At 44.0% G+C, this 24,010-nt stretch overlaps 1 protein-coding gene across 4 annotated transcripts in view; it reads right to left on the bottom strand.

Moving 5' to 3' along the window:
* The window catches only part of NTM (neurotrimin), a 931,059-nt gene that overhangs the window by 108,603 nt on the left and 798,446 nt on the right, over positions 1-24,010 (bottom strand). For all 4 annotated transcript variants that reach the window (XM_055304696.1, XM_055304697.1, XM_055304698.1 and 1 more), the window contains exon 4: positions 1,710-1,835. In XM_055304696.1, the coding sequence (XP_055160671.1) occupies positions 1,710-1,835 (126 nt within the window). The remainder of the gene's footprint in view (positions 1-1,709; positions 1,836-24,010) is intronic.

The raw sequence follows: 24,010 nt of genomic DNA, 5'->3' as shown, positions 1-24,010 counted from the left end.
GTCGTTCCCCCCGCCGCTGCAGGCCAAACACACTGCAAATTCCAGCCCCCCCACCCCGAGAAGCTGCAGGAGGGTAAGTCTGTCACTATCCGGGAGAGGGAGTGAGGTGTCAGGGCCCCTCCAGTGTCCTGAACGGATTTTACTTAAGGTCCCCGGTATAGTGGACACTGCGATGCTCTCCCCTCTAAGAGGGGAAGGTGTCAGCCCCAGCGGGTAGATGTGCTGCCGGGGGGCGGAAGTCTGATGCCACCGCTCATGCGGATTGTCTCACTTAAAGTCACCTGGCCCAGGGTTACGATCCTTCAGGGGACAGCCCAAATTCCGGGACTGAATGCTCTGCTGGTGTAAGAGGCCACCTCTCACCCCCACAGAGAGCGCTGCTAAAGGGTAAGGCTAGCTCTCCATAGGGTCAGCTGAGACACTCCACCAGTCTTCAAGCAGCTCAGCTTCTCCCTCAGCCAAACCCTGCTTCTGTCCCTTCCCTGTCACAGGAGCTGATCCCAAGAGCTCCTCAAGTAAACTTCTTGCACATCAATGGCGTTACTCAGGGTCTGCTTTGGGCACCCAACCTGCAACACCAAGCAGATATCCACTACTATGTTTCCTTTAGACTCCTTAAACGTGCAGTACTCAGCAGCATGGTCGTGCACGAGTGCATGCGCACACGCACACACACACACTTATTTAAATACAGTTCACATTAACCAGCAATAAGCACTGAAATGAGGCATCTTTATTCACATCTCTGTTCAAATGTCACCTTTTCAAAGGCCTTCCCTGACCAAACCTCCGGTCCTTCCATCAATGTATCCTGCTCTATCTTCTCATTCTTGTCCCCCCTTCTTATACTGTGTACTCATGGTTTTTTGTCACTTGTCTCCTGAGAGTGTAAGCTCATAAGAAGACAAGAAACTTGTATGTTTTGCTTTATTGCCACATCTTCAGTGCTCAGAAGAGTGCCTGGGCTATTACAAGCACTCAGTACTTATTTATTTATTTATTTATTTTTAATTTTTTTTTCTCAGTACATATTTAAAAACAAATGAAATAATTCAATGCACCTTGGATAAAAGCTAGCTTAATGATAAATGGCATCTCCCCTTAAATTCTAAAGGTTGAACGTTCAATCCATGAAAGCACAAAACAACACTTAGTCTGGTCTACAAAACATCTAGACATTTACCCAAAGCAAATTTTGCAATTTAGTCACATTACCCTATATTTGTTTTCTAGGATTAATCAGAGTAAAACAACAAAACCACAAAACAACTAATGGGCTAGGGGCCAGGTATCTGTCAGTGCTGAAGAAGCAGACTTAGACTTTTTCATTTTAGGACTCTGGCCATTCAAAGCTTTCACTCCTCGTGGTGTGTTTGTGTTTTCAGTATCTTACAACAACCACCTGAACAACGCCACCTACGCTGATTGTTCTATCAGTAAAGAGGATCAGTCGAGTTCACCCAGAACATCTTACCACCATTTCACCCAGAAACAACTGTGATTCATTTCCCTGGGATTCGAGAGATTCCCAAATATGATTTCTGCAGTCTTACAGGATATATTCCTGTCTTGCAGAGGACACTGAAATTCTCTGCACAGCCACAGGTACATTGTTATCAGGATACCCAAAATGTAGGACCATTTGGGCAAAGCCACCGGTGCCACGACCTCCTAGCCCTGGCCAATAATTCTTCCATTTCCTCTCTTACCTTTTGGGGAGATGTGTCTCCAGGTAACCGTAGGCTCTGGTCTACCCGTTGCTATGCAGGTGAGGCTGATATTGTTCCCTTCATTGATGGAGATATCTGAAGAAATCTCCACAATTTTAGGAGATACTGTGGAAACAAAACAGAAGGGAAATAAAAATCTCATTGAAATATGTCTTTGTTGTCTTACAATGATAGTTTGCAGAACAACCCAGGGGCTGAAATATCAGGACTGTAGGAATAAATGATGAGAAATTAGAGAAATTACCTTAAAGAAATATCTTACCTCGAATTTAGCTTCTATTTCCTCCCATTCAAACACAGAGTCAGGGAGTCTGAGTGGGAATGGATTCCACTGCAATACTGCAAGAACTGTTCCCCTAGCTTCCACCCGCTTCCTTCTCCACTCTCACCCCCACCCACCTCCGACACACATCCACGAGTAATTCTCCACACCGCAGTCAGTCCTCTTTTTATAATGCGATTCTGGTTGCATCATATCTGCCTGTACACCCCCAGGTGCTCCCTATTGCCCACCTGAAAATACTCAAGCTTCTCAGCCCTGTGTACCAGGCCGATCAGAGTCCAGCAGTAATCTGTGTTTCCACTACCCTTCCCCGTCATTCCCCCTTTCCTTACCGTCCCTGTTATCCCAACCCGCCATGTGCTTCCTGGCTGTCATGCATTTGGGATCTACACTGTTCCTTATGTCCTTCCTAGGATGTCCAAAACTTCTGGTCATCCTTAAAGGTACAAATCAGATGCCATGTTGTTGCAGCTTTCTCTACCCCTATTCCTCTTTGCCTTCCTTCACAAATCTAAGTTACTGCTGCTTCTCATCTGTGCCCCCAGGGTACATTACAGGTATCTGATGAGGAATCAGAGGGATTTCCAATTAGACATAACCCACTTGGTCTTTTTTTTCTTTCTGTACCCTAAATTAATCCCCCATTATAATTGGTAAAATTGAGAGCAGGATGCCTACTTCCTTCAGTCTTTTGTTTTGGAACCAGCCTTCCCTTAGGAAGCTATATTTTGTTGTGGTCCTCCTCATACATGCTTCATGGAGACAGCATCCGGAGGGGATCTGTAGACCCCACAGGATAGCTGGCACTTGCCTGTGTGCACCTGTCTCATTGTAGGATTCCAAATTAGAAGCTCATTGTTGCTGCACATCTAAGCCTAATTCTCTAGAACCATCTTTACCACCAGTGAAAGTGATATTTAGCTCAAGTATGACTGTTCGTTTGTCTTATCTGCCAATTGGTTTACAAAGTAAGGGTGTTGGGGCACCTGGGTGGCTCAGTGGTTGAGGATCTGCCTTCGGCTCAGAGCGTGATCCTAGGGTCCTGGGATTGAGTCCCCCATCGGGCTCCCCGCAGGGAGCCTGCTTTTCCTTCTGCCTGTGTCTCTGCCTCTCTCTCTGTGTCTCTTATGAATAAATAAAATCTTTAGAAAAAATAAAGGGTACAATTTATTGTGCCCCCAGACTCCAATTCTTGGCACTTATCCTACTATATTTTGGTTATTTACTTAGCATCTCTCATCCACTAACCAAGAACGTTTTGACAAACTGAACCATGACATACTCATATTTAGAGCCACAGCAAAAGCCCAACAAATGATATGCAAGGAAATCACCTTTCTAACCTGCTACATGTTCATACAACATAGGACTGGATCACTAACACATATCAGTTCAGTCTCTATCAGTTCAGTCTCACAGACACTAGTTTTGACACCTTAGTTCTTTACAAGTGTCCCCTCTATCCAGGTCCCTTGAGGTTCTCATATTAGGTCCTTCCCTTGAATAAGCCCCTTTCTATGCCATCAGAGTATGCAACTCCAGGCACATAATCCACATAATACATAATGCTGTCTGGTCAGCTGGAGATCCTAGGAAACCTAAATGTTGACATTATTCCTTGTCCCAAGGCCAGATGATGGCCGTCACATGGAAATCAGGTTGATTAGAAATTTCCATGCTGGCCTTTCTTCTACTTGAACCATTAATCATTCACTTTTAATTGTGCTGGATTTTCTTCTCCATGAAAAGGGGGTATCATGCCAGTGTCTTCTTCTAGCCCGTGTTCCTTCCTTCTTTCTTGCATATTGTCTTCCACCCCTTTCCCCACATCAGACAACTGGAAACACTCATTAATAAGCATGTGTTGCACTTTTGGATCCTAATCCCCATGCCTTTGCTGATGATTTTGGTCATGTAGATTCTTCTCCTCAACTATGTATACCTATTGGAATTGTTCAAGGTCCAGTTGAGTCACCATCCCTTCCATAAAATCTTCCAGATATCTCCCAAAAGATGTGACTTCTCTTTCTTGGGGATTCCATAGCCTCCTCCAAGGCATTTAAAATAAACTTGCCTATGTTAGCCCGGTCTCACCTTTCTTCTCTGTTATAAATTATCTGAATACAAGCTACAGAGCAAGAGCTTTACTCTTATTTTTATTTTCTGCTGTCTTGAATAGGATGTCTTGCATAAAGTAAACACCAGTTAATCATTTTTGGATTTAAATCCACCTCAAGCTTCAGAAAATAAGGCAGTGTGTGTGTGTGTGTGTGTGTGTGTGTGTGTGTGTTTGCACATATACCTGCAGTCTCACAACTATTTGGCAGGAGAGTCAATGTGGTGAGGGCTGGGGAGTGACCACTGGTTCTATGATCCAGGACTTCAAAGAAATAATATTGTATTTTATGCTTGTACTGATTTAAAAGCTAGATTGAATCTTCTGGGACAGAAATAGAATTGATGAGTAAATGACTGAACACTTGATTTGCTGACTATCTGAAGGACCCAAATTTCTAAATGCTCTTAGTCTTAAAATCATTTAAATTTGATGTATTTTATTCACAGTTTTAACTGGAACAGTAATTTCTTGCACCACCACTCCCCCAACACATACATTTGCCTGGCCCTTGCTCCCGCCCATTGTTGGCACCCACAGAGCTCTGCTTGCTTCCTGGAGGACAGGCTGCTTGCATAATGACCGTGCTGGCCTTGCAGACATTGCTTCAACTGTGCAGGTAAGTAATTTATTGATCTGTAAAGCACTCTGAGATGCTCTGCAAGGGATTATGTCATGCCAACGCCATGCAATAAAATAAAAAATGATGGACTTTGTGAACACAGGGTGATTTAAGGTTTGTAGTTGGAAGTGTGCTTAAAGTACATTTTAAGTGGAAATCAGGCTGGGTAATGAATTACTTTTGCTTTGGAAGGGCTTACTAGGAGTTCATTTTCCTGGCTTCTTACATGATAGCTAATCTGCTAATCATACACTAGAGAACAATGGACAGTCCCCAAGTAGAATAGAAAGTGTTTTGGGCCAGAGCTGTCAGCACAGTAAGTATATTAAATGAGACAATCACACCTCGTGCTTGGAAGAATCATCTAGAATTGTCTCCCTCCACTAACAATTGGAAAGTGTCCCACTTATGAAGTAGAAGTTGAAGAAATGGTTGCTGTTCTTTCAATGCTGCACAGGAGTGCAACTCAAAGGTGGCAAATGGCCCCAGATGATTTTGAAAGGCAGACTATTCATGGCATCGAGCTGAGATGGTTTGACCAGAGGTGCAATGCCAAAGATCAGAACTACATTAGCACAATACCTAGGATGCTAAAGGAGTAAAAGTATAATTTTCTAGGTGGCAACTGCTTGCATACTGTATTTAAAATTAAATTGAGTTGATAAGAATGCACTGTGGCCCTAGCTAATTCATGTTCATAAAAATGTTCTGGCCAATTAAGGCAGGGCTATTTATATATTTATGTTATTTCCATAGATACATTCTGCATCTTACCTCTTCTCATTATGCAGGCTGTTATAAACATACTCATATTGCTTTGTTTTCCTTCCTTCCTTCATCAATATTCATTGATCACTTCCATCTACTAGCATTGTGCTTAACACTAAGAACTTAATGCTAAAGGCATGCCTGGGTAGCCCAGCAGTTGGGCTTCTTCCTTTGGTTTAGGGTGTGGTCTGGGTCTGGGGATTGGGTTCCATGTCAGGCTCCCCAAAGGGAGTTTCTCCATCTGTCTCTCTACCTCTCTCTCCATGTCTTTCATGAATGAATGGATGAATGAATAAATAAATAAAATCTTAAAGACCTCGATGCTAAAAAAGACACAGCCATTGTCCTCAAGGAGTTTGCAGTCAATAAATGTAAAAACAGAAGTATAGCCCCTTAATGTCTGGTGACACAGAGGAATAGATATGATGCTGAGGGAAGACAGAGGATAGATACTTAAGCCAACCTAGATATGGAAGTCATGGAAGACTTTTTGGATGTGTGACACCTGACTAAGCTCAAGAAAATAAGTAAAAGTCAATCTCAAGAGAAGTAGGAAGATATTGTAGGCAAAGGAGACAACACAGAAATAGTACTATTATTAGGAGTTTTTGTGGCCAGGCATAATTGGTAATGGGCAAATAGCTGCTAAAGGAGGCTGGGCCAAACATCATTCAACAAACATTCAATGAACACCTCCTGTATACACAACTGTGTTGTAGATATATGAATGACATGCAGAAATAAATTTTGTTGGCCCTCCTTTGCTGTTTGAGGAAGCAGTGCATATAAACATCCCAGAAAGTTGAAAAATAAAGTAAAATCTGTCCCCAAATTGTGTGTGGTTGAATGTCAAATGAGTGGTATAAACATTAAGCTCTGTAAGTTAGAAAGAGGGAGAATCATAGTTAAGTAGGAGTGTCAGAGTGGCTTTGCCTTGGCTCTCAAGTCTATTTTGAATACCAACCAATGAAAAAAAAAACACTCACAAAGTCTGAGAAAATGAAGATGCTTTGTGTTGGACAGGAATACAGAAATCCATGAACTGTATGAAGATGCAAGGTTGACTTACTACAAAAGACAGTAGAGAGTTGTGGTTGAGATCCTGACTCAACCGTGTTCAAACCAGACAGCCTTAGCCAGATCACTTCACCTCTCTGCGCCTGACTTCCCCATCTATGCAATGAAGTGATAATTCCATGTACCTCACAGGATTCTTCTGAGGACTTAAGGAATAAGTTTATAAAATGGACTTAAAGGAGCTCCTAGCAATGTAAAGTGCTCAGTAAGTGAGTTGTAATATTGTGTGCACTTGGCAAACACACATATGTAGTGTCAATATAGAATGGATGGTTGATACATTTTAACTGACTCAATGAAGAATGGGATACAAGATCAATGAGATAAGATAAAGCCAAAGCATGGAATAACCTCAATGACTAGGTCTTAATTTTCAGTCTATCCTATAGCCAATGGCAAGCATTTGGAATTTTTTAAAGAAAAATGATGCCATAATTTTAAATTTACTTTAAGCAAAAATAATCTGGTAACAATGTGCCAGAGGGAAGGGAATAGACAGAAATTAAAGTCAAATAAATTCATCTATATTAGAGTGATACTCAAGCATAGAGTGCTGGCTCTATAAGGATGGAAAGAAAAGAATGGATTTGAGAGAAATGCCCACCAAAATGTGCAGGTGATTGATGATTGCCAGGATAGAGAAACTAGAAACAAGGAGTCAAATGTGAAGGTCATTTTTTCAGCGGCAGCTGGATGGCTGAGCTAGTAGACCCCAGGATGCTATATGAAGACCTTCCTTTGGGGAGGACATTATTTTGATGAGTTTGTTTCTGTCTTAGACATTCTGATGGTGAGATTATCAAGGACATACAGGCAGATCTATCCTTTCAGGAGTCACAGTGATACCATCAAAGCTCTGGGGCAAGGTCCCAGAACATAGTTTGAAAGTAAACAGTAGAGGGAGAACCGAAGCCACAAAGGTAAATGAGTTGTGTTAAGAGTCCATAGGTCCTTTCAAAAGACCATTAGCTTGTTTTCACATACATGTATGTGACATCTCTGCTGGCTTTGAGTTCTGGATCTGGAAGACACACCCATATGGACACAGGAATACCAAGAAGTGAGTAGGTTCTGTTTGGGAAGGAAGGCAGGAGCCCAATGAGCCACACTCTGAATACAGTTCCACATTTAACACATTATGTTAAGGTTTAATCTGGCTCTTATTGAATTCTAATTCAAAAGTGTAAATAATTAAATAAGATAATTATTGAAACAGTATTCCAGGGAACTTCTTCACTCTTGGTTTAGCTTCCACTGCCCAGGTGTTAAGTTTTAATAATTATGTCATTAATAAATAGCAATTTGCTGTTTTTAGCACACAGTAGATATCCTATTAAATCCAAATTAAGATGCTTTATTAAGCATTGCACAGTCCTGTGGGGCTGGGAATGCACATAAGCTGCTTGGACCAGGTTACTCTGCATGACACATGCAGATCTATGCATCCCAGATGGCTTCCTTTACTGCCACTGGCACTTCTCCTCCTGCCTCCTCTCTGTAATGAAGATCTGAGATGCCCATGGCAACTCAGGGTGGTTTTCACAACAAGGGCTCCTTCACTGCTAAGGCCTTGGGACTTCTGTCCTTACAGAACCAAAAGGACCAATCTGGAATACCTTGACCTTTCCTGGTTTCTGACCTCACACAGAGACTCTCAGGTATATGTCAATAGCCTGGTGCATAAATGTTCAATCTAGATGAAGAAGCTCTTAAAGATGGAAAGCCTGGGTGCCTCAGTGGTTGAGCATCTGCCTTTGGCTCAGGTCATGATCCTGGGGTCCTGGGATTGAGTCTCTCACTGGGTTCCCTGCAGGGAGCCTGCTTCTCCCTCTGCCTGTGTCTTTGCCTCTGTGTGTGTGTATCTCTCATGAATAAATAACATCCTAAAAAAAAAAGCTCTTAAAGATATAATCAAACAGATGTTCATTTCTGGACTAATCCATCTTTGCACACTGGCCACTGTGGACCAGGGCAAAGTCTAGGGGAAAATTTAGTTGTTAGGCAATGGAGTCAGGCTATGGCAAAATATGCTTGATCTAGGATCTTCTTTCTTTCATCTAGACTGAACAGAGAGGAGTTGGTCATGGAGCACAAAAACTCTTTCCTTGAGGTCTTTCCTCCTGAAACACCACAAGCCATACATTCCTTGACTCAGATCCATTCTGCTGGTCTTTCTCTGTGCTCTTCACCTGGCTGGTTCTGGCTTATTCTTTAAACCTTAGCTCCTCTATGAAGCCTCCGTTGATCACCTTTTCTCAAGTGGAACCTCCCGTACCAGACGGTTGCATAATTGCCTGCCTCTTTCAAAAAAACATGTAAGCTCTGTTGCCAGTCTTATTCATTGAGGTGCTCTGCACATACCATCATGTCTGGCACAGCTGTTCAATAAATATTTTTGAATGAAAGACTTAGGTGGTTTTTATAAGACTGTTTGGAAATGCAACTAAATTGAAAGGAATGACCTTCCTCAAGATCTTGAAATGACCCCTAAAGACTCTTAACATCTGTAGTAATGCTGATAGTTACTGTTTATTAAATATATGCTGCAGAATAGATGCTTTACATATATTGCTTTATTTTATCCCTGCATCAGCCCCACAAGTAGATATTACTTCTAAAGTCACCATTGTCCTGGTTTACTTGGAACTGAGGTGTTTCCTGCAACATGGGATTTTCAGTACTAAAAGCAGAAAAGTTCCAGGCAAATGACATGTGTTGATCGCCCTAATTATTTCCTTTCCCATATTTTACAGATGAGGATAAGTATATGTGGAGATGTCAAGACAGTTTTCAAGGACACACAACTGGAAATTGCAGAGTTGTAGAGTGTTTTTTTTAAATGAGGGATCTTATGAGTTAGAAAATTTTTATAAAGCATGTGTAATCATAAATGCATACCTTAAAAATAATTAATAGACACCAAGTACATACACACACAACTACACACATGGGAAGTGACACGTTATGAATCTCTATTGTGCATTAGATATTTTACAGGGAGATTGACTCCATTATTTGATCCAATCTTGATGGGATTCTCTGAGGCAGTACTACTATTCCTATTTATAGATGAAGAAACTAAAGCTGAGTGAGATATTTAAAAACTTTTCTCAAAGTTATCCAAGTGTTATCAGTGGGACCCGAATGTAGATTTTGTATGATTGAAGGTATGGAGAGGTCAGTCCAGTGGAATGCAGATTCCCAACACTGTGACCCTCGGGGCTTGCTGAACTCCTCTGTCCCTCCTCCATCATCCCCTTCTACCTCTCTGCATGCCCACGGTCCATCCAGGAACAGGAGCCCTCTCTGTTCATCTGTATACGGTGCTATTCTCTATCAGAAGAGGACAGGGGAGGTTTCACTTGTATATTTCTTGAACTTTTCCACATTTGCATAAATATCTCATCCTCTGCCTTGCTCCATCTACCAGCACTTCCTAATCAGCACCCTCACATTCAGCTTCCACTAATGTGAGCTGAGGCAGGGAGCCGTGGCCTTCCTGGGCGGCTTTCCTCCGAGGCATCACCACAGCTGCTGCTTCCCGCAACCAGGCGTCCTACGTGTCTCTCTACCAAGGCAGAGAAATAATCAATCAAATTCATGGCTGAGTCCACTGAGACCTTATGTAGCTTACTTTGCCTGAAAAGACTAGTCAGTCCTTCTGTCTTTTGTTCTTCCTTCTTTTCTCCCTCCCTCCCTTTCTTTCCTTCCTTCCATCTTTCCTTCTTCCTTCTTTTCCATAAAAATGTTTGTATAATAGAATGCATATTCCAATATTGTGGGTTTTGTGGGACTTTTCATCCCTCGATAAAAAGAAGCCTAACCTTTGCATCGAAAGATCAGGTGAGACCAGACCCAACAATTATTAGCTGCATAAACTCATGTAAATGATCTAACTCACTGATTAGCTTAATTATGTTACTATCTTGCCTCTTCAGAATAGATGTTCCATGCATCAGACCAAACTGTGAGAAATCACATTTTTTAACATAAAGTACTATTCAAATGTGATTTATCAGTGTTACTAAAAATGTGTACCTCTAGAGGCCAATACGAAGACAAATACAGACATTAGGCGCTGTGGGGGAGGGGCTTGGGTTGCCAGGGTGACATGGGACCCCACCCCTCACCACAGCACCACAGCGGATGCTAGCCACGATGTAGACCTTCCGGAGGTTCAGAGGCAAACAGTATCCTTAAGTGAGGACCCGGGCTGCTACCTGGGTGGGGATGTGCGGCAGGACCCCACCCACTTCTTGCCAGCAGTGTGCTTGCTGCCTCCACTTTCCAGAAGGGAAAGGTCAGATCACACACACTCGGAATCCCAAATCAGAGTCTGAAAACGCTCTTAATGACAAAGTTCAAACAGACTGTTATTTCTTTTACCAGGTTCCTTTTGTCATTTTTTAACATCTCATTCGTTCTCTCTCTCCATATTAAAACCCTTCATGTTGGCTGGAAAATCATGAAGCCCTGGGAGAAAAGCTAGTGATTTATTCAGGATTAGTCATAAACCACTGGTTCTGAAGTTTGGAATTTGTTCCTTTCAGAATCAGCTGAAGTGTGGAAGGAAGTTTTTATGAGCTCTGCTCCCTGACCCAGTTTAGTCATTCCTGATAGAGACGTAGGAGAATAAAATAAACACCATGCATTCCTCACTCTACGCCTTCCTGTTTCTGGGCATATTAGTGTAAATTGAATTTCACAGCGACTTACCTGTAACTGTAAGTGCTCCATTATATTTGAAAACATCCAAGAAGTTGCTAAGAAGCATCTCTTCATCAATTGTTTAATGTGGGAACATAAGGGTATTACTGCTAATCATGACGTGGACCTGCCATCCAGACAGGATGGTTGTTTACCGGTTTCTAGTAGAATAGCGCTTGCTTTGGGTTAAGTGTGGGTGGCTGACAGTCATGCTCTATTCATCATATGGGACCACATTTTTAGGGACCAGGTCATGAAGGGAGGAGGGAGATAATGGGAAGGGAAGAGCCACTGAACACCTTCTATGCTGAGCACATGGCTCCAGTGTAACAGTCACCGCTTCCTTTTAAATCCTCAGGGTAATTCATACACGTCACCCCCACTGCACAATAAAGACAACAAAACTCAGAGAAGCTGAACAACTAACTCCAGGTCATCATACAGGAAGTGAGACAACTGCCATTCACTAATAAGGTGTTCCTAAAGCAATCAGCTCAACTTTACACAAACAAGAGGTCCTCAAAACTAAAATAATGCTACCCCAAAGGGAATCAATTAATAATCTGATATGCTTACATAATGTCATGAGTTTTTTTTTTAAAGAAAGAAATCCAAGATAATATTTCTATTCATTATTATTCCTCCTAGAAGAGAACTACTATTTGTTGAGCACCTAATAAATACCAGGTACCTGCCACGTATTTTCCCTTTGGAGGCAAAACACTGCAGCTTTAAGAGCTGTGTGCTCAAAGCCACTGGGCTAGAAAGAGGCAGACCCCAGACCCAAGCTCTTTCTACGGGGTTTCAGAGATCAAATGAAATATGGTATAATTGAGCTCACAGGATGCCTGGGTGGCTCAATGGTTGAGTGTCTGCCTTTGACTCAGGGCGTGATTCTGGAGTCTCGGGATCGAGTCCCACATTGAGTTCCTTGAGTGGAGCCAGCTTCTCCCTCTGCCTGATTCTCCCTCTGCCTGTGTCTCTGTCTCTCTGCGTATGTCTCTCATGAATAAATAAATGAAATCTTAAAAAAAAATAATTGAGCTCACTTAGTGAACTGCCCATCACTCCAGAAATGAACGCTATTGCGACGGAGATAATGCAGAGTTCGGTCAGTTAGGGATAAACGGCACCATCGTCTGCTGTAACAATCCAACCCGGAATTGCTGATTGGGATTTCTCGACTACACACCTATGACGTCTCCTGCCACGCCTGTGTCCTTCAGGTGCAGCAGCTCCCAGGTAGCGGCCGGCACAAAAGTTCTGATGCCCCTGCGTCTAATTCCTGCTCACCAGGATGCGTCGACTCTTGTTTTTGCCGGCAGCCAGAGGCGGCCACAAAGCCTCTCCAAGCAGTTTGCTTTGTTCCCTTGGCCCCTGACATGTGCCTGTGTCTCTCTCTTCCTAAAGTGAGAATGCAGCGGGCACCTGCGAAGCTCAAGTGGCCAGTTAAGCTAAGCTATAGAACCTTCTGTCACCTGGCCCCTTACACAGGATCAGCTGCCCCTCCTCCCGAAAGACTTTTTTTTTTTTTTTTTTTTTGCCAAAACACCAATTGATCTTCAGAGAAATGAGACACAGACCCCACCTGGCTCAGGATGAGGCTGGCTACCTCTACCCCCGGGCCTGCGCTGGAGAAACTCTGCAAAAATGTCAGTGTTAAGAGCTTGCACTTCCGGCGGTGGCGCTTCATTTTAAATAGGGGTCCTTTTCCTCCAAACTAAGGAAGAGGTTAGCTGACTGTGCCCCTTGGTTGTTCTTGCATCTGCTCAGAAACCCACCTTGTGGAGAGAGGAACGGTCTTGGTACAATCTTCAGTGCTGTGCCAGCCCCAGGACGGGGTTCACACCATCCATCTTGCAGCAGGACAAGGAACACACGTGTAAGTGGGTCCGTGGATGTCATCATAATCTTGGACTCCTGCCAACCATTCTCTCTCTCTCTCTTTTAAAGATTTATTTATTTATTTATTTATTTATTTATTTATTTATTTATTTATTTATGAGAGACTCAGAGAGGCAGAGACACAGGCAGAGGGAGAAGCAGGCTCCATGCGGGGAGCCCAATGTGGGACTCGATCCCAGGACCCCGGGGTCACGACCTGGGCCAAAGGCGGATGCTCAACCCCTGAGCCACCCAGGGATCCCACGACCATTCTCTTCACTCATAGTCTCCCCTTGCCAGTGAGAGCTCCCCAGGTGGGCAGGTACCAGCCACCCCCTCCTGGCTGCCCGGTCCAGATCAGATGGAGATGACGGGCAGAAGTGGAGCCCCCGGCCGGTGGAGGTCCCACGCTCTACTCGTGCATGGCTGCTGACCATGCCAAGCTCGCTCACATCCTCAGCCGCCTTGGTGGCATCTCCAGCTCTCCCTGTCCTGCTGCCCCCAGCAGGGGTAGCTAGGCTCTGGCATGCACAGTGCGCATCACGGCCTCCCAGCTGGCGAGTCCTGCCCACCCGGCCGTGGCTGTGGTGTGGTGCGGCTTCTCCACAGGATGCTCTCTTCCCCCTCAAGTACCTGCAAGGTTGAATTCAGAGGAAGCGAGGCGGCCCGGGGGGCGTGCCTGCCTCCCTCTATCTGAGCGCTGCTGTCTCTTAGGCCAGAATGAAAATCTGAGTTATACCCACCCTCCTTGGGACTGGCGTCTTTGGGAATGACTTAGGCAACTGCAAGAAACATCTCATTATCCGGTCTTGAATGTTGAAGCCCTGAAAGTGGCCCCACTGCTGTCCAAAGTAACTTGTCAGATGGTTTTAAACTGATCTCTTGTTCGGAGGCCTTATTGCCACTAAATCCCTCATAAAGGTTAAGGTCTGTGAACAGATCAAGGTGAAAGCCTCTTCCCCTCCAGCACGAGGGGCGGAGACACAGGCTGGTCTGTTTTAAGCTGCAAATTCTCAGTGATGGCGATGGCTCCGTTAATCCCCCAGTGAAATGTCATGGTGCTGGAGCAAGTGGAGGAAGCAGTTGGGGGAAGAAGAAAGTTCCAACATGACTTCTTGTTAATACAAAGCTTGTCAAACACATCACCTAGAAATACCAAATGTCTTTATTAGATTCTTTTATCTCCCCCCGAGACTGGAGGGACGCCACCAGTTGCTTTTCGGTGGAGATGTCATCATCCAGAAACTAATTAAAGGCTACGCAGGAAGCTGGGTCTCTCGCACTCTGGAGAACAAAATGCATTAGCAACTGAAGTAAAAATATATATATATATATTACAAGTGAACTTTATATCGAAAAGGGCAAGTTGGGAATTTGACAATAACTCTCTTTCTCCTCATCAGCTCACAGCAGGCGGAAGTGAGCCTATCAGGATGTGAATGAATCTTGACACGGAGCCATCTGCTCCCTGTATCACTCAGGCAGGGGTTTCTGTCTCCTGGTTCCCAGGGGTGGGGAACACCTGACCACTGGTGGTGGGAAATACAACGGCAAGTTGTTCACGCAAGCACCTGCCCGTCCCCACTAGAGTGCACGCAGCCTGGACACCATTAATTTATCTGTGCACATCAAGGAGCCTCGCTTCTCCTCCCCCCGCCCGCCAAAAATAGATGATGCAATAATTATACTCCTCATAGGGCCATCCCGGGGATTCAATGAGTTCATGTGCATAAAGAGGAAAGAACAATACGGTGCGTAGAGTGTGCGTCAATACGGGAGAGCAACGTGGCCTACTTGTCATCTTTCTTTCACCATTCAGTGGGAAAATCCACTCGTTGTGTCTCACCTGGAGTCCTCACCTCCCCATCCTACTTACCCTTTCCTAGTGAATGATCTCATCATCTATTTAATTGTTCTGGACAGAGTCACAGGAACATGTGATTTCTGTCTTCACCTCAATCTCTACACCCATTATGAAGTCCTGTTGCATTTATCTCAAAAATAACCCTCATGCTGCCTTGCCCCCAGTTTTTCTCCCTCTTGCTACCCAGGTCCATCATCATGCTGGTCCTCTGGCTTCTACCACGGGCAGGACATCCCATCCCCTGCATCACGACTAGAGTCATGAAAAACAGCAACACGACCGAGATCACATCCCCGGCTTAAACACCTTGAAAGGCACGTGGCTGCAATGAAATGCGAAGTTCATACCCGTGTCTCTAACACACAGCAGGCCCTGGAGGAGCTCTGACTTTCCACCGACCGCTTGGCCCAGAATTAACTCAGCTCCAGTCCCCTGACCTGCCTTCCGTTCCTGAAGGTGCCCAGCTGGCTTCATTCCCTCGCGCCTTCGTGGTTTCTGCTCCTTCTCTGGACATGCTCTTTCCCAGATCTTCACACGCTTAGTGGTTTCTCCTTTGGTTCTTATTTTGATCATCACCTACTCTGCATCCTTCCTGACCGTGCCATCCGGGAGAGCTGCCTACCTTCCTACTCCCCCCGAGTCCTCTGCTTTTGTTTCCTGAAGTCTTCATTTGTTTGGTATTTGCCCTGTATGTTTCCTCATTAGAATGTGAAGCCGGAGAGAACAGAATCTTACCCGTGTTTCCCCGCCCCATCCCTGTCACCTGGAATAGTGCCCAGCACACAGTAGGGACTCAGTAAATGTCTGGTGAGTACGTGAACTCCCCTGGTCAGAAATAACTGCTCCTTTCTTGTCTTCCTGTGCCCTCTGTTCAATAGGTGCCCTCTGTTCAATAGGTGCCGTCTCCTACAGCACCCCACACACTGTCTTAGTGAACGCTGGTATGAGCACCTAGCACTGTCACTGGAATATGAGACTCATAAGGAAAGAGTTATACTATTTTTACACCTTTTCTAGGCTTCACCTTGTATACCCCCCAGCATGGAGCAGTCAGTGTCCCTTGCAAATAACGGAGGAAAAACAACCGACCGTTCATTTGCATGTTTGAACTACACCATACATAGTCTCTTCCCTGTGACTCCATGGTATTAAAATAGATATTTTTGGTAAGGGGTTCTGTGGAACTATTGACTAACTATTGACACTGGAATGATTAAACTGTTACTGCCACACCACACACCACAAAAGCCATTCCAGTGGCCTACGTGCATGTGCACAAACGCCCAGACACACACACACACACACACACACACACACACACACACACACACGTCTTGAATCAGAGACAGGATGGTTGTATTTCCTACTACAAAATTTGCTGCTTGTCATGAAGCCAGAGAAAATGTCAACATGCTTTTGAGAAGTCCGAGTTCAGTGTCTTCTTCTAGGGCACTAGGACATCAAAGAAAACAATGGCCTCCAGGCTGCTCTTCTTTTACAGAGAAGGTTGTGTTGAGGAACACAGAAAAGCTAAACAAAAAATCTGTCACCAGGCAATAAATTAAAAATAGGTCTGTACTACTGAAGATAAATCAGTAACTTTAATACTCCTCCCCTGAGCTGGGCATCTTCAAGGAACATAGGACAGGTGTCTCCAAGCTGAAGTATTGGTTAAAAAGCTGTCCTTTAAATTACATTTGGGCTATTTCTTTTCTGGCTGGCTGTATTTTTTGTGATCTATCTGGAGGCTTAAAAAGACACACAGAAAAATAAATCTCAGTTCCATTAAGCACACACTATGGACTTGCATATTTGTTCTTATCTTTGGCCTCCCTTCCTTTCTATCATCCCCCGGTCCCCCCCCTTCCCAACCTCCCCAGTGCCATCAAACATCGGCACCAGAAAATGTTTACGATTACTCCAGACACTGATACTAATCTAATTCCCTGTAATTGCTATTCATCATCATGTAAGCTTCTTTTCTCTTTTATTAAATTCTCGTGCTCACATCCCACACATCCTACAACTCCAGATATAAACTCATATATGCTTATTTCTAGAGTCAGAATGGTGGGCAAAGGAATCAGATCCCATCCACACTGTCAATCAGAGAACGTGGGTCAGCGGAGACAGCCAAGGGTGCAATGCAATGGGTCTAGATGAGATTAGCACAAGTTAATGTACTTGCCTTCATTTGAAATCAGGCACAGGCCCCTGCTGAGATGAATCAATATTTAATAATTGTGAGATACGGTTATGTGTATGGGAAGGGGTCTCCTTTCTACCCTCATGGGGAACTGTTTGCAACAACACTGCACATACAGCATCTCATAATGTCTGGTGCTAGCTCCTCTGGTGATTCCTATTTTTATCAGCAGCACCATCCACTTCTAAAATGCATAACAAAGATAATAAGCTAACCTCCCAAAGAGATCTGCCTAGACCGAAGAGGTTAGGGACTGGCATGAGTTCATAAAAGTAGGCGATGGAATTTTCTTTACTGGAGATACAGGCTGGGAAGGGTGCTCTGGAGTCTGGGAGGAGAAAGAACAACTTTATTTCTAAAAGTACTTATCGGTGCAGAATTTGAAAGCCGGCCTCCCAGAGCTAAGGGCATGTCATTGAGAGAGAAGAGACACAGGCTCCTGCCCCTCTCAGCTCTTCATTCCTCCAACCATGTAATTCTGAGCCAATCACCGTTTGCCATGTGTCAGCCTTCTCAATCCTAAGAGGAGGGTTTGGGGCTGGCTGGACTTCTGCAGCCTTGGCACTGTTGACCTTTGGGGCTGGATGTTTCATTGTTGTTGGGGGCTCTCCTATGCCTTGTAAGATGTTCAGCAGCATCCCTGGTCCACCTTCTGGATGCCGGGAGCCTCTCAGTCCCCTAACTCCTGAAGTTCAAGCAACCAAGAATGTCTCCAGACACTGCCAAATATCCCCTGGAGGGTAAAGTCACTGTCACCCCCGCCCCCAGAAGCACTGGGCTAGCCAACCCTTGTAACATCTCCTAACTTTCTGGCTCTATGACAGCTATAATTGTTTGAAAGCTTCTCCCACATATCACATTCCTTCTAGGTGCCCAATCGGGGTTCACTTTTGCAGCAGAGGCATATGTTGTTTGCCACGAACCTCACTTCTCAGCCAGTAAAGGCACAAGCGATGCTAATGCACTGTCACATTCCTCAGTACGCCCCCCCACCAGATAGCTTCTCAGTTCCAGCTCCGGAGGCCAATGCCCTGTCCACAAGCACCTTCTTGCTCTCTCTTGCCCTGCCCAACTGGAGGTGCCAGAAGCTTCCCCACTTTTGTACTTTATCTATGCCTGTTTCATCTCACTGCCCTCTTCTGCAGGTTACTAGCAGTGCAGGGTAGCAGCTGCTGAATGGCTCATTACCCAGGGCAAATTCGTCAGAGAGCAGCCTCAGCCTAAGCACTGTAATGAATCCTTCAATTGGCTAGGAATGAATGCATTAATCTGGGGCTATTAGAGTCTTTTATCAGGCTGCCTAAAATATACTGCCTTTCCGAAGCACACTGAGCAGGCATTTCACCCTAAAGGGGTATGTGGGAGGGGAGCACTATATTGGAGCTAACTAAAACAGAACAGCTAAGAAAAATATAAAGGAGGGGAGTGGGTGCAGAGAAGCCTGATATGGTGTTGCTGAATGTACTTCTAGACTTTTCATCTTATTTTTTCAAGGCACCCAAGCCTAAAAAAAAAAAAAAAATCACACCATTTGAGCAACTTCCTCCCCAGTGAGGATGAAGGCAAGACAAGCAAGACTCTGTAAAGGTCCTCCCAGTAGCAAATTTCCCTGTGGAATTGCATGGAGAAGTTAGCAAGGCCACATACCCACCAGCTCTGACTCCATCAGGCACATGGTGGAGACTGTGAAATGGTGCCTATATGGACACTGCATTCATAGGCAGACGATGTTCTCCTAGACATGCCATCAAGACAGCGGCCATGTGCACACACCTGCCACCACCACCCACCCCGCTGCTCTGAAAGCATGACCCCAAGGGCATTCCATCTGCCATCATCCAAGCACTCAGACCCTCCTGCATGATCTGCAGCCAGCCAGCGGCACCTGACGTGGCAGCGTGATGGGCACTGGACTCAGGGAGAAACCACAGGACTCCTAGACCCAGCACACATTGGGGCCAAAGGGTCGCTGTCTCAGGGCTTACTGGCTCCATGCATAAAATAGAAATTATGATGACTACTTTGTCCGATAGAGTTCTTGCGAGAGCTAAATTAGGCAATTTCCGTGAAAGTGTTTTCACATCAGTAAGGAAAAGAGAATATGAAATAGAGATGGGATGCCATGGCCTGAAGGCCAGAACATTCCAGAGCTGGGGAGAAAGACGAGCTGTCCAACCCAGTAGACATGCAGACAAGGAGATGGTGTCTCTATCTGCTGCTACCGCCGTCATGAATTTCAGGTGACCTGCAGGTTCCTCCAGAAGCTGGGATGCAAGACCCCAACTAAAGACAGGAGGCTGCCTGTGAAATCTGAGACAGGATGGGATTTCCTCGCAGGAGATCCCGGCTGTCAGAAACATACTAATTTATTCATGGATTTGCTGGCCACTGACCGATTCCTTTAACTTTGGCTGCTCAGTTTTTCAATTTGGTTGATCACACCCTAACAGTGATTGTTGCTCCTCATAGGCAGAACATCATAATGAGATGGGATCAAGTAAAACTTAGGCTCCTCCTAGGAGGTCCCAGTGATGGGAGAGCGGCTGCAGAGCTTGATGGTTGAGTCCTGGTCCCCAAGGGCTCCTGCTGGCATTTCTTTCCTTAGTAAATTTGGAATCATCTCGGCTTTCCCAAAAGCCTAGGATTTATTGATTTCAATCATCCTCTTAACCATCTAAAGCAGAACATTTTAGATTTGACTTCAACTTCCCCTCATCTCTCAATTTCTAGGGTGGCAAAGAGATTAATAGGCAAGCGCGGCCATTATTTTTGATTAGGATGAATCAAGTCCAGTGCAGCGGTCTGCTTTAAGTAACTTGACCCATTATTTGCCTGTGCCCAAAGTGGGGACAACATTAGAAAATCCAAGCTCCCCCCCAAAATACAGTAAAAGTAATTGATGCTACCCAACCCTGCAGCCCCTTGTTATTCTATTCTAGGCTCTCTCCCAGAGTTCAGAAAAGCTGCTCTCTTCTGGCAAATGAACTTCCAACTGTCCTCCATGCCAGAGAGCCCAAATCTGCCTTGGGGATTGTGACCAGTAGACATTAACGGGACAGTCTTCTTCTTCTTTTTTTAAAAATAATAATAGAGGTTTTTTTTTTCCCCCACTATGTACAGCAAAAATAGCAATGCCTGGCCATTTGTTTTGGAGTGGATTACCATGGCCCATTTATGTAGCTATTGGGGAAGGAAGAAAATAACTATTTGTGGTATAACAAAATCATATGCAATGGGATAATTGGAAGGCAGCAAGCTCTAATTTTGGGTATCGTTTCTCATTAGACAAGCACTGGAAAAACTCTACGTGCATTATAAATGCAGGGCTTATTTCAGTTCGATGCTCTGATGAAAGACAACTTCCTCTCTAGAGAAAAAAAAAGTGAGAAGAGAGCATTAAAGGGAACAACAAAAGGTCTGATATCTCTCTCAAAAACCATGTGCATCCATGTTTCTTTGTATACATGCCTACCGATCTGCATGCAAACTTATGCACACACGTCCACATATGTGCACACATACTGGGGAGGCAGTGAGGGTAAAGGCCACAGAGAGGGAATTTAATGTTTAAGCATGCAAAGCCTTCCAACATGGATGGCTTAGAGTTTTTTTTTTTTGTTTTGTTTCCCATTTTTGCTAAAAAGTTCTATTTCTATACCAGTGAGTACAGATATGAGACTTTTTTTTTACAGGAACTTGGAGAATAACAGATCAAATACCATCGTAAGGCTGTCACAATGTATGAACAGTCTCAGCAAAAGAATCTGGAGTGCTGAGAGAGAGTACAATAATAACCCAAATTAACAGAAATTAAGACAACAGAAAAGATGAGCCGCAAACACAAGGCACCATACAGTTTCATAAAAATGTTGTCTCCTAAATTGCAAAATCTGACCTGATCATGTGTAGCATAGGTTCACAGTGACACAGTGAATTAATAATGCGTTAACCCAACTGAAGGTCATGTGCTTATAACTGGATATTTTGTCAGAAAACTATGTGTAGCTAACCCTTCATCAAATCCATGTGTTGGGATTACAGATAATATACATTCAGAAAAGGCAGCATTGAAATGTTAGGGTGCTAATCCCTCCTGGTCCTTCTTTCCAGGTACTAACAACTGAGGGACAGTGCAAAACTTCAGGTGGTATCAAAGGTCTATACCAGTTCTACCAACAGGATGGAGGGCTGGGGTGTGAGGGGGCCTGGAGGAAGAGAAACTTCTTATTCCCCCTCTTTTTATTGAAGTGTCGTTGGTATGCAATATGAGTTTCAAGTGTAAATCAGAGTGGTTCAACAATTCTATGCATTACTCAGTGCTCACCACGATAAGTGTATCCACCACACAGTGTTACTACAGTATTATTGACTGTATCCCCCATGCTATTCTTCTTAGCTTCCCAATTTATTTATTTTATAACTGGAAGCCTATACCTCTTAATCCCCTTTATCTCTTTCATCCTTCCGCCCTTTGCCCCCTCTCTCGCAACCAACAGTTTCTTCTCTGTATTTGAGAATCTGTTTTTGTTTATTTGTTCATTTGTTCGCTTATTTTTTATTTTTTAAAGATTTTATTTATTTATTCATGAGAGACACACAGAAAGAAAGGCAGAGGTAAGCAGAGAGAGAAGCAGGCTCCCTGTGGGGAGCCCGATGTGGGACTCGACCCCGGGACTCTGGGATCATGACCTGGGCCAAAGGCAGACACTCAACCACTGAGCCGCCCAGGCTTCCCTGTTCTGCTTTTTAGATTCCACATGTCAATGAAATCAAATGGCATTTGTCTTTATCTGTATAACTTCTTAAGACCCTCTAGGTCCATCCATGTTATCACAAATGGCAAGATCTCATTATTTTTTATGGCTGAGTAATATTCCATTATATACCACCCCCATCTTCTTTATAGATTTACCTACTGATGGATGCCTGGGATGCTTCTGTATCTTGGCTTTTGTAAATAATACTGCCATAAACATACAGGAGTGTCTATCTTGAATTAGTGTTTTCACTTTCTTTGGGTAGGGCAATTCTTTGCTTAAATCAATCTGATCTACTTACCTAGTAGTAGGTAGAAAAGCTGAATAGAGAGAGGAGAGATCTACCTGTCTGTGCCCTGCAGGATCCCAGGGAGTACAAGTGTCCTGTACAGTTGGGCAAAGAAGAGTGTAAATTGAGCTTGGAAGAGAACTCTGATTGGGAAATGGTAAACAATCATATATGGGTCAACTGGATCAGCCCATCTGAGCCCTTTTTTCTCCAAGAGAGCAAAGTAGGAGATAAGGAAGGACATCTTTTCTTTGGCCCTCACAAGGAGGCAAAAGTTTTGGTAGAACTTCCTCTCTTCTGTTAGTGGACACAGGGTATGGGGCAAGAAGAACCCCACAGGTGCTCCTAAACCCAGTCCTTTTAAAGATCAAAAAAAAAAATATTTGAAATGCAGAACTCCTACCTTTCTTATTTTAGTTCAACTGTATGTACAACGGACTCTGAGATCAAATCATTTTTCACCTAAGTAACCTTCATCAAGTAACTCATAAGTTAAGGGTGCCAGTGGTGCAGGAGGATAAAGGGGTGTAAGCATCATATTCCAAAGCAAAAGCGGTTGCCATTTGGCAACGGAGAGCATGCTGCCGTTTGCCCTAACTACAAAGCTATACCTTTGCTCTTGCACATTCATTTGTTTGTTATATACTGATTTATAACTTCCAAGTACCCACTAAAATCCTTTATTTGTGAATTAGACTGGGATGGAAGCATTTCATACCAGAATCTTCTCACTCCTGGTCTCCAGAACTTAATATTCCATGGTAATGCTTTCTGGGTACTGTCTTTACAAATGGAAAGAGCATTCATGCATTTTTATAGAATTACTGTTTTTCAATAATTAAATTTTGTGAAAATTATTTCTGGTTTCATCCAGTAGTACTTTTTGTTTTCAAATACAATAAATAAAGTGGCACTTAGCCTAATTAGGAGTTTGCAACTTTATTTTATTTTGAGAGGAGGGGATCCAAAATGACTACAGTTTCTTAGACCTATAGAAAATATACCTGTCCTGGTCCTCTCAGGGAATGTGGGGCTTTTCAAATGGCACCTGCCTTTGTAAAGGCAGTAGCTTCTGATTTTGGATATTGTACTAGGAAGTGCACAGTCCATAACAGTGATTGAAGAGTCCTGTAAGTGTGATGTCCAATAATCTAGAGTTTCTATTGGAATGAAAATTCCTTCAGGAAAAAAAAAAAGGACCACGTGTTCCTGGTATTCTGTTAATGTTTCTAGCAAGGTGCCAAGCACAAACAGGAAATGATTAAAGCAGAGCTACAGGAGTCACGGCCCTCAAATACTCTGCCCATTTACCCCCCTGCCAGATATAGCCAATGAGACATGAGTACTCATCTGGATCAAATTGGTGCATCTCTCCCTGGTCTCCTCTAGGTTTTCAAGGAGTCATTGCAAATGTGAATCACCATTCCCTGAGCACCTACTATGTGCCAGCCCCACATAACAGCGATGGAACCGAAAAGAGTAGGAGCAAGGTCACCCCAGTGAGAGCAGAAGTTGATGATACATGCAACAAATCCTGTACAGTGCCACCAGATGAGATGTATGTGTCAAGTATGATGGGACACAAGGAAGGGGCAGGGGGAAATGCAAGGTAAAATGCTGTGTATTTGGGCTGTACAGGAAATACGGGAGTATTAAAGGAACAAAGGAAAGTGTTAGAGGAAGCATCAACAGCATATGTCAAAGCTC

The sequence above is a fragment of the Nyctereutes procyonoides genome, unplaced genomic scaffold (assembly GCF_905146905.1).
Source record: "Nyctereutes procyonoides isolate TBG_1078 unplaced genomic scaffold, NYPRO_anot_genome, whole genome shotgun sequence".
NCBI lineage: Eukaryota > Metazoa > Chordata > Mammalia > Carnivora > Canidae > Nyctereutes > Nyctereutes procyonoides.
Note: the sequence above shows the minus strand (reverse complement) of the source record. Positions and strands in the feature narration are given on the sequence as shown.